This window comes from Nicotiana tomentosiformis, chromosome 5 (assembly GCF_000390325.3).
Source record: "Nicotiana tomentosiformis chromosome 5, ASM39032v3, whole genome shotgun sequence".
NCBI lineage: Eukaryota > Viridiplantae > Streptophyta > Magnoliopsida > Solanales > Solanaceae > Nicotiana > Nicotiana tomentosiformis.
Window position 1 is genome coordinate 39675545 of NC_090816.1, and position 11520 is coordinate 39687064.

Sequence of the window (11520 nt, forward strand, 5' to 3'; positions counted from 1 at the left end):
CTTACTCTTTCTTTATAATATTGCAACTTTATTCTTCATATTGTTGGTACATGATAACAATCAATACAATATATTGTATACATCAAAATAATACAATACAATAATACTATATAATACATTATGAAAGCATGCATAACAACCATCCAAACAACGTGTTATCAAATGGCCTTCACTATTTCCCTTCAAGATTAACCTTTCCCTTCGAGGTGTCCTACAAGGCTACAACACGCAAGATATGACTTCCTTTTGCTACCCACAGAGAACATAAATACAAACCGACCCCTTTCTCCCCTTTTTCCACCATTTCTCTTCACATCTGTCCCTCCACCGAACCGCCATTAACAAAGGGCCAATATCTACATGTCACATGCTTCTCAGACCTCACCACCCAACAGTTAATCATACTTCTCTTTAGCTATCTTCATTTGTTTCTATTCCTAACTTTCTACATCATATGCTTACCCACTAAGAAGAGGAAAAAATTCTATTATTTCTTTCTTTTGTGTTTATCCATCTAATTCACCGGCTTCTTTTTTGATACTCTATTTGTGGTAATTTGTAGTTTTGTTTTTCCTGCCTTTTTACTTTTTACAGAAATGGGGCTTTTGTTTGTTGGTTGCCGAACCTGAATTTTGAATCTTTATCTGTTTTTGGATTATCTGATGCTAATTTAAGGATTGTATGTAAATTTATTTCCTTCTCCTGTGGGTTTTGGGTGATAATTGTAATCTGGTCTTTAACTAAGAGGATTATGCTCTTAACAACTTATATATTTTTGTATGCATAGTTTGAACTTTAGGACTGTTGTGACAAAATGTGAATCCCTCAATGAATACAGAATCTACCAAGAGTTAGAGACTTGTAGGTCAGCGTAGGGATAAATGTGAGATGTAGAGAATCTCTAGTTTTGGAGAACCCCTAATTTGTCTCAGAAAACAAGGAAAAAAGACATAAATAGCCCACCCATTAGTCCTTATAACAGTCCCCTAGCCCTAAAAATTTGTAGGAAATAACTCTAAATTAATCTAGTCATATCACTTAGGATCCTCGGATAGAAATCGTCTAATAGAAAAGGGGACGAAAAAACTCGCTCATTCAATTAATCCATGGATAGCGTGCAAGTGTTTTTGGGTGACTCCAACAAAAATTGTGTGAACCAAAACTTTCTCTAAACGAATATCTGTCAAAAATTCAAAAACTTTGGCGAGAAGCGGCATAAGGATTTGCAGATCAGTCATGGTACCACACAATGTGGAGTGGGATAGTGAATGCAAAACCTGTATTCACTTGTACTACTCCCCTTTGTAGAATAGCAGAACTTTAACAGTTTCATGGTTGATCTGCAAATCCTTATACCGCTTCTCGCCAAAGTTTTTTAAATATTGGATAGAAATCGTTTAGAGAATGTTTTGATTCACGATTTTGGTCTATTTGGGTTTGATTTTGCTAGAGTCGCCTAAAAGATCTGCATAGTATCCATGGATTAATCATAATGAGCGAGTTTTACGCCCCTTTTTCTTTTAGACGGATTTCTATTCAGTGATCCTAAGTGATATGGCTCGACTAATTTAGGGTTATTTACTATAAACTAAGTTGCTCCGACACGACAGTTTAGGTGCCGCACCTGTGTCGAGACGACACTTGTATGGGTGTGGGTACGGGATACGCACCGGATCTGGTCAATCCTTTACTTATCTACAACTTGAGAATAAAAAATAAATCCACACTTTACAAGCTATATGTAAGTATTCCATATAATTTCTCATAATTTAGAGATATTTTTAAATTTTTATTTTTTAAAATTATTTTTAGCCAGATCTCTGCACCCGTATCCGTACTAGGATCTGTGTCCCTGAATCTTAGAATTTACATCTCGAAGGATCAGACCTCTAAATCAGCACCCATATCGGACACTCGCACTCGAGTCCGAGCAACTTAGACTGTAAATCACTTTTTAGGGCTAGCAGCAATTATATTGACTAATTGGCTGGCTACTTATGTTTTTTCCCCAAAAAACAAATTATTTGTGTTGGAACCGGATGGGTCTAAAAATAGATATAGAGGATTCATATAGTCGACTCCAACTAGTTTGGAAACTGAGGTGTGGTGATGCAAATGGAATTAAAAGAGAGTGAATAACGTTTACTAGGCTTAAGGGGCTAACGACTTATCACAGTCATGGTCATATGTTTGCTTAAAGAAGAGCTTTTGTTGCTCCAACCTATTTCAACGGATGCTAAATTTTGTATTGGAAGTAGGGTATCACTTGAGTCATATAGTATTGCAGGAGACTGATTGTTTTTATAGTCAACTCTTGCAAGGATTTATCCTCTAACAGAGTGAGATTGTGTTGATAACTCCAGCTTCACCATTGGTATTTATAGCCTCAAGCCATTTGCATAGGTGGGTCACACTCTTCTAAGTGGCAGGTAATTATAGCTGGAGCTAGCAAGTTGATAGTGGCTAATGTACTTTGGTTGCTTGCTTTTGTTAGATTTTCAACATCAAGAGCTTAACATATTGGAGGGAATTGTGCATTAATATTTACCATTACCTTTGGGTGTTGATTATCCATGCTAAGAAGATATAAAGGAGGAAATATTAATATTCTGACTGGATTGGCAGCACATATGATTATATTGATAATCGATCCCAAGTAACTAGTATATACTAATAGATTGAAGAAATTTGTGTAACATAGGTACTAATTTATGCACTTGTTAATCATAGGTTTTATCATTCACCTATGTCCCTCCACTATCATTTTCTTATCTTGGAACTTTTTAGGCATTGAATCCTCTGCCTTGGTCCTTCGTTCTATTTTAGCTGTTCTGTTTTAATTTTTGAACTTTAATTTTTGAAGTTGTTTCCCTTTGTGGTGCTATGCAGGGTGTTAGTTTTCATTGTTGAAGGACTTATATTGCGATTTCAACTTGAAGCTCTGTTTTCCCCCTGTTATATATATATATGGGCTGAGGTATATATTTATGGGAGGTGCAGAGGATGCTGAACCACCATCCAAACGTGTGAAAGTATCCTCTGGGAAACCAGGAGATCTTTCAAACAGCACATTTCCTAGAGATCCTGCAAGTTGCTCATTGAATGACTTGATGGCTCGCCCCCTGGTTTGTCAAGGGGACGATGAGGTTGTTGGTACAAAAGGGGTCATCAAGAAAGTTGAATTTGTGCGAATTTTAGCTGAGGCATTATATTCTCTTGGTTATAACAAAACTGGGGCACATCTAGAAGAAGAGTCTGGGATACCTTTGCAATCTGCTGTGGTAAAGTTATTTATGCAGCAAGTCCTTGATGGTAAATGGGATGAAAGTGTAGCCACATTACGTAAAATCGGTCTAGTGGATGAAAAGGTTGTTCAATTGGCATCATTTCTGATACTGGAACAGAAGTTTTTTGAACTGTTGGATGAAAAAAAAGTCATGGATGCTTTGAAGACATTGAGCACTGAGATTGGACCTCTTTGCATAAACACTGATAGAGTCCGTGAGCTTTCTTTGTGCATTTTATCACCTTTGCAGCAGGTTCGTGCTGTGGTGTCAGGTCAAGTTGTTGTGAGAGCAAAGCCACGAAGAAAGCTACTAGAGGAATTGCAAAAATTGCTTCCCCCAACAGTTATAATTCCTGAACAAAGATTGATACATCTTGTTGAACAGGCTCTTGACTTGCAACTAGATGCTTGTAGGTTTCACAACTCTTTGGTAGGTGAGATATCTTTGCTCACTGATCATCAGTGCGGAAGGGATCAAATTCCTTCTCAAACTTTGCAGGTTAGATTGCATTTCAATCCTGATAGTTTCTTAACCTGTTCAAGCTTTACCATTCCAGTATTTGTTCGTAGAAATGCTTAATGCACCTTATAATCACCTATAACTTAGATCATCTGTGTTTTGGTTTATATATACGGATGATAAATGTTCACGATGGGAAGTGTTGATCAAGTTCATACTTTATATTCCAAATAATGTTAATTTAAAGGATTTTTCACTTCATTTAATCTATCACTGTTTGAGTAATGTAAAACACACTCTGACAGTGGAAAGCGTCAAACCACTGATTGAGTTGATGCTTATGTTTTAATAAAGACAAGTCTTTAATATGCCCTGTATGTTAAAGTCACGTCTTGTCAAAAGGTGCCTTGAAACTTTATATGAAGCGTTTTAGAGCTTTTACTGTAAGACTAGGAAGCTAGCATTTATGTATTTAAACGTAAGAGTATTGAATTGTAGCATGGCTAAGGAGTATATAGGCTAATATGCTATTTGGAAATCCTAGTTTTATAAGGGTGGATATTGTTACAATATGCATAGCTCTTTAGTGTATACAGTGTACCTAGTCAATTGCATTAACGTTGGGTTGTGCAATTATATTGTTAAAGATCTTAATAACAATAACAACAAACCCAGTATATTTCCACAAGTGGGGCCTGAGGAGGGTAGTGTGTACGCAGACCTTACCCCTAACTTTAAAAAGGCAGAGAAGCTGTTTCCGGTAGACATTGTTAAAGTTCTTAATAGTGGAATCGTTTTATAATTTTTTTAGTTGGTTTTGAGCTAGAGTTTTACTCTGTTAGCAAGTTGCTGGGATTTGGTCTTATCCGGTTGTCATATTGTCAAGTTCTGGTGTAGCTGGTATTGCTCGTACCACAGTCATAACCTGAGTCAAGATAACAGAAAGGAATCAATGTTGGGATAATTGTGCACCCTAGATACCTGCAAGAACAACTTCATCTTACACTGGCTTAGTGACTTGATGATCCAAAATTGGTCAAATCTAATTCAAGTAGCTTTGTGGCTGAGTACTTCAGTAGATCTTCCATTATTGCTTCCAAGTTAGCAATTTTTCTTTCTATTTGATTCTTCTGTTAGTATTGCCTAGTTTTGGATACTGATGGAAAAGGTTAATGTTGATGAGTAAAGGCAATTGGTGCATGAATCTTTTTTTCTTGGGTTTGCCCCAAGCCTCGTCTTATTTTCCATTGAGTTGCAGGATTTTTTAAGTCATTAAGGCACCAATAGAGAAGGATATTGTTGGTCGCTGCCATGCAGATATTTTTCCATAAGGAAATACATGGCTGATGTCATTTTAAGTACATAGATTTATTGGATGCTTAGAAATGTGTAGAAGAGTACATGGCAAAGACAGATATAATTCAAAATTCAAACCATGTGAGATTGATGGGAGGGGCAAACTTGGCAAGTCTAAAAGCTTTACGAGGAGAAGATAGGCCGAGGAGATGGAGAGATAGATATGGCCAAGAATATTCTGAACATGAGGCGAGTGTGGGGCTTGTTGCAATTGAAAGAGGAAGAGCCCGAAGTGAACTCAAAGATGGGACCGAGCTATTTTGATTCAAGTCGTGATAAGACACTTCCGAGGCTCAAATTTTTGGTTAAAGTGGAGAATAAAACGATTACATGACATAAGAGAAGCGATAGGGCTGGTGAGTTCGGCCTCGACACACACGAGATGAATTGAAGTGATGGAGATTTTTGAAGGGAAGCAGTAAGAAAAAGGATTATTAGATAGGGAAATCTTTTGTTTAAGGAGGAAGTTGTGTTAATAAGCACAACCTAAAAATTCTACCGTTATCGTTGTTCAGGAGGGAGGCGATGGACAAATGTGCGGTAGACAAGTCCCTAGGTTTGATAGTTTTACACTTGCTTTCTTCCAACAATGCTGGAGCAATTAAGGGGAGGTGTTGGAGTACTATTGCATACCAAAAAACAGGATGGTTTGAGAGAAGCCTCAATGCATGCTTTATTGCTATCACTCCAAAATAACAGGAGGTAAGGAGTGCTAAAAGACTAGGCTTATTAGTCTTGTTTGAAGCATCTATAAGGTAATTGCTAAGGTGCTTTCCAATAGACTAAAGAAGGTTTTGTGCGAGATAGTTTCTACTTCTTACTATGTGTTAGTGGAAGGAAGATAAATCGTAGATGTGGCCTTGGGTGGCAAACAAAGTGGTTGACTTTTAAAGGAAGAAGGAGAACCGGGAAATTCGTGCAAGTTGAATCTTGAGAAGCATATGATCATGTGAATTGGGAGTGCTTGGATTTCTTCATGATGAAGATGGGATTTGGAAAGAAATAGAAGAGGTGGACCATTTTTTGTATTGCTTTGATCAAGTCCTCTATCACGGTGAATGGAAGTCCTTGTGATTTTTTCGGCAACTCGAGGGGGTTGAGGCAGGGATCTGTGATCTCAAATGTTAGTAAATTTGGTGATCAAAACACTGAATAATATAATGGACAGAGCCACAGAGGTGTGGCAAAAGGATCATGAGGGGCTTTACTGCATTAATTGAGCAACTAAGCAATGGGAGGGCCACACTTATTATTTGCAGATGATACTTTAGTCTAGGTTGTTTAGAATTAAAAATTAACCTTGGGAAATGCGAGATTATACCGATAGGCAAAGTAGATAACATTGACATCTTTGTAGATTTTTTTATTGTAATGTAGGAGCTTTACCAACCACTTAACCTAGTTTGCTGTTGTGCGTCGAACAAGGATCTCACAGTGGAACCAGGTGGTTGAAAGAGTTTGGGAAGTGACTTGCAGGTGGCAAAAGAGGTACTTGTCAAAAGGGGAAGGGCGTACTGGTTAAGAGTATACTTTCAAGCATCCTTGCGCACTGTATGTCACTAATGTAGGCGGCTGTGAGCGTGATTGAAAAACTTTAGAGACTCCAGATGAGTTTTTTATGGAATACCGCAAATGGCGATGAGGTTCTTTTGTGAGTTGGAAGATTGTCAAGACACAAGAAAATAGGGAAAACTTAAAGTGAAAGAACTCGGAAATGTTTTGGAGATTTGGTTTGGAGGAACTATCGTTATGGAGGGGGTGATAGAAGAAAAGTACGGCATAATAGGGGATGGGTGGATGAGAAGGAACATCATGCGTCTGCCCGAATGTGTTTCATAGAGAAACATCATGAAATGGTGAGAATACTTTGATGACCAAGTAACCTTCCGGATATGTGATGGTAGCAAGATAAGCTTTTGGAATCACAGATGCTGTGGAGAGAATATGCTGAGGCATCCATTCCCTAACATTGAGTTAGACAGAGATGACAGTGTAACAGGTCCGATGAGTACAAGAGAGAGTTGTATGTGATCCAAGTTTTAGACGAAACTTGCATGATAAGGAGATATGGGAACTCCAAAGCTAGGGGAACTACTTTATAAGCAGAGCGTCTCACACTTATTGTAGGATTCATGGAGATGGGCACAAGGAGAGATGTGATGTTCTCATTTCCTAGCAGGAATTGTTGTTGGGGAAGTGTTTGTCCACATCAGCAGAGCGTCTCACACTTATTGTAGGATTCATGGAGATGGGCACAAGGAGAGATGTGATGTTCTCATTTCCTAGCAGGAATTGTTGTTGGGGAAGTGTTTGTCCACATTGTTGATATGGATACCGAAGGCGCCTAAAAGTGTCCTTTTGCATGGCTAGTGACTAGAGAAGTCATCCTAAAATTCATTGACTTTTCCTTAGCTCCCATTTACTATCTATGTGCATCGATATTTGCTTTTCCGATAACCAATTTTCTTCGTTCTCTATTATAATAAAAAAAAGAACCAATTTCTTTGTTCCCACGTTTATGATTTATTTAAACTTCACTGATATGTGGATTAACTCGAGTTTAATTTCTGCAGATATAATTTTTTGTTAGCACTTGGGTGTGTAATTTTTTCTTTCATTGATTTTGATGCACCAGATATTACGAAATCACAGTGATGAAGTATGGTTCTTGCAGTTCTCCCATGATGGAAAATACTTAGCCTCGTCAGCTGCTGATTGTTCAGTGATTATATGGGAGGTGAGTTTAAGTCCACTTGAGGGTGGTGAAAAAGAAGAGCAGTGGAAGTTTTGGAAAATATTTTAACTTGATTATTTCCTCAAGCTGCGTACATCTCAACCTCCCCAGACCCCACTTGTGGGAATTCACTGGATTTGTTGTTGTTTGTCTGTTGTTATTTCCTCAAGCTATAGGGATAAAACACAGTTCAGAAATACCCTAAACATGGAAACATACATAATTACAGTAACAATCTTCTTCACTAGTGTGAATAAGTTCGTGATCCATTTCACAGTTATGAACTCTTAAGCTTGAGAAATAGTCTACTAAAAGAAATCATGCTTGATTATTCATAAATCATAGTCTCTCGCAGATCTTGTAAGGGTGTCTAGTAATTGGTCATTTGAATAGAGGAAACTAAAAGTATATCCTGGATTAATATTTTTTCTGGTAAAGAGACAGATTATTTTTCATTGTGTTTTGTTCTTTGTTGAAACATAACATAGTATTTCAAGTAATGTTAGTGCAGCTTGATTGTCATTAGTTTTCGGTGTTTATCTATTTCCGTATTTATACACATCTATAAAATCTTATTTCTAGTGACGCTGTAATACTTTTGCTGTTTAAAGGTATTAAGCTTTGTATGTGGAAATCAGCACTAAGATATGTACTCGTAAAAAGAGTTGGTACTTGTATTGGCTCTTTTGGTTTGTCATGTGGCACAATACTCAGCATATGATTTCATGCATTCTTGTTGGATGGAGTTAGTTTTTGACTTGTATGGTGTGCAAGGTTCATTCTCCTCCATGTTTTGTTCCATGTTTGTAAAGTTTGAGAGAACTGATTTTTTTTTCGGGGAGCTGTTTTTGGGGTCATGGAGGAAACACAGGGGATGAGAGAATAGAAAGCTGTCTGGGGATGTAGGTGGTGTTATTTGTAATCGGAACTTATTAGGATGCTATGGTGTTAAACATAAAGTATTAGTGTTCTTTTTCAGCTCTCAGCTTTCTGTTCTTTGTAGGTGAAATTGGATGGTTTGTTCTGCATGAAGCACCAGTTTTCTGGTCACCAGAAACCTGTCTCCTATATGTCATGGAGTCCTGATGACCATCAGCTTCTCACTTGTGGAGTAGAGGAAGTTGTCAGACGGTGGGATATTGAATCAGGTGAATGTACACATATTTATGAGAAAAATGGTCTTGGTCTGATCTCATGTGGATGGGCTCCTGATGGCAAAAGGATATTATGCGGTGTTACGGACAAGAGCATTAGCATGTGGGATCTGGAAGGGAAAGAGTTGGAGTGTTGGAAAGGCCATCGAACTATTAGAATATCTGACTTGGGGATAACTAGTGATGGGCAGCATATAGTCTCTGTTTGCAAAGATAATATGATATTACTATTTGGATGGGAATCAAAAGCAGAGAAAGTAATTCAGGAGGATCAAACAATAACTTCATTTGTATTGTCCATGGACAGCAAGTATTTATTGGTTAGTCTTTGGAATCAAGAAATCCATCTGTGGAATATAGAGGGAACTGTAAAGCTCATATCCAAATATAAAGGGCATAAACGTTCACGCTTTGTTGTAAGGTCTTGCTTTGGCGGACTGGGTCAAGCATTTGTTGCCAGTGGAAGTGAGGACTCACAGGTACTGCTTCTCTTGTTGATCAAGAAAAACACTAACTCCATTAATCTTGCGAAATTTCTAAGTTGTCATTTTGAATATAAATTTACTTTCCACGACTTACCTCATGCGCAGAATATCAAATTTCTTATTTGCACATCAGAACAGTAATTGGCAGTAATACCCAAGAAAGGTATGCTATTGTGGGGTGAATCTATTAGGAATTGGGTTACATTAATTCTAATCACACATTATTAAAAAGGTTAAAGGTCTCGAGATGAAAATGATCCAGTTTGTGCTTTGATCCTTTTATTGTTCAATAAGGAATACGAGCAATAGAAAAATGCCAATTTGAGAATGAAGAGATCTGTCTTTGCCCTCAGGGGTTATCTCAATTGGCAAAGCTTGAGGGACTTGTTTCTTAGGTCACATGTTCAAGCCCTGTGTCAAGCGAACTAACTTTGGTATTTAAGTGGAGAGGGGTAGAGCGGCAGGCCCATCATCCCCGAGTTTCGACGAGTTTCGAGGGCTGCAGTTGGCTCAAAGGGTCGGCTCTAGACGAATTTCTCGGTCATAAAAAAAAAAGGAATGAAGAGATTTATTTTTGTGAAAACCTAATAGATGATCTTGTTAGGCGTGTTCTTCAATGTAAAGTTTAGCACAAACAATATTGCTCCATCCTTTGCATATGATAGCGATTGATTGGAAACAAAGTTCTAAGTTGTTAATTTGATTTTATTATATTAGTAGCAGTAGAAAATTTTATTGTAATGGTTGAGAAGTTCAACAACAACAACAACAAACCTAGTGTAATCCCACAAGTGGGGTCTGGGGAGGGTAGTGTGTAGGCAGACCTTACACCTACCCATAGGAAGGTAGTGAGGCTCTTTCCGGTAGACCCTCGGCTCAGGATAATGGTTGAGAAGTAATAAAAAAGATATTGCTTCAAAGTTTGAAATTTAAAGAGCAGTTAACAGGACTGAAATCTTAGAAGTTGTATAGGATTAAATTTGGTGAAACAGTCTGAAATATCCTGAAATGAAAAGGGTATCATGTAAATTGGAACTGATAGAGCATTGTTGTGCTTAGAATGTAACTTTTATGTGTACTACAGTGTTGCTTCCGTTGAAATTACAAATAGAGATTAGACATAATTATTTTGCGAGATAATATTTCTTGTATGAAATGGCTTTCTTAGAAAATTTGTAGTTTGTTCTGTTTCATTGCTCATTTCCATCCCCTAATTCCGCATCAATTCTAAAATCCAAGTCCAACTTTCAGGGTCCCTTTCATTCCATCATCAGCAAAGGGACATGCGACCCCTTAATTATCCTTGCTTTGACTTCTGTTTATTTAATGTGCTGTGATGCTTTATCATATTGAGATTTACTCTTGCATTTACACCCGTGAAAGCAGTTAAGTTTTGATCTGATAGTATATTTTCAGGTTTATATATGGCATAGAAGCTCAGGAGAACTCATTGAGACATTGGCTGGACATTCTGGTACAGTAAACTGTGTTAGCTGGAACCCAGCAAATCCTCATATGTTGGCATCTGCAAGTGATGATCATACTATTCGCATATGGGGCATGAATCAAGTAAACATGAAACACTATGACACAGTTAGTAATGGCGTGCATTACTGCAATGGCGGAACTTAGAAGTCTCGGGGGCATACACTGGTGCAATGTAATGTTACTAGATAGATACCTTTTCTTAACCATTGCTTTCTATGTATATTCTTTTACATCAAGGTCAAGCTTAACATTTATGACAAGCAGGAATGTGAAATTTACATTCAGTCCAGCAATAAATCATGTACTCTAGTTTCTTTTATTGATTTCTTTTGTGTGATTATTGTTGCTATTCAAGTGACCAGGTAAGCAGCCTAGGTTTTACAGGTAACATACTAACATATAAAGAAGAGATCCTGATCGATCTTTAAACTGTTCTCTTTTAGCGCCTCTTTCCTTCCTGTTGCGATCTGATCCAGGTCATAATTTTTATGGGATTCCCAAAATTACTAATAAAAAGTCGAAGTACTTTTACCTCAAATAATCTATACAGGTTGTTT

At 37.6% G+C, this 11520-nt stretch overlaps 1 protein-coding gene across 5 annotated transcripts; it reads left to right on the forward strand.

The window, feature by feature from the left end:
- Positions 1 to 204: 204 nt before the first annotated feature.
- LOC104120865 (WD repeat-containing protein 26 homolog) lies at positions 205 to 11282 on the forward strand. Of its 5 annotated transcripts, none has more exons than XM_009632731.4 (6): positions 206 to 394; positions 2308 to 2429; positions 2890 to 3785; positions 7738 to 7839; positions 8840 to 9469; positions 10892 to 11282. In XM_009632731.4, the coding sequence occupies exons 3-6, from the start codon at positions 2988 to 2990 to the stop codon at positions 11105 to 11107; spliced, it is 1746 nt and encodes a 581-aa protein (XP_009631026.1). In that variant the 5' UTR covers positions 206 to 394; positions 2308 to 2429; positions 2890 to 2987; the 3' UTR covers positions 11108 to 11282. The 5 variants fall into 5 exon arrangements, with proteins under 5 accessions (XP_009631029.1, XP_009631026.1, XP_009631027.1 ...); XM_009632732.4 differs by having other exon boundaries at positions 2364 to 2429; XM_009632730.4 differs by lacking the exon at positions 2308 to 2429.
- The last annotated feature ends 238 nt before the right edge of the window (positions 11283 to 11520 follow it).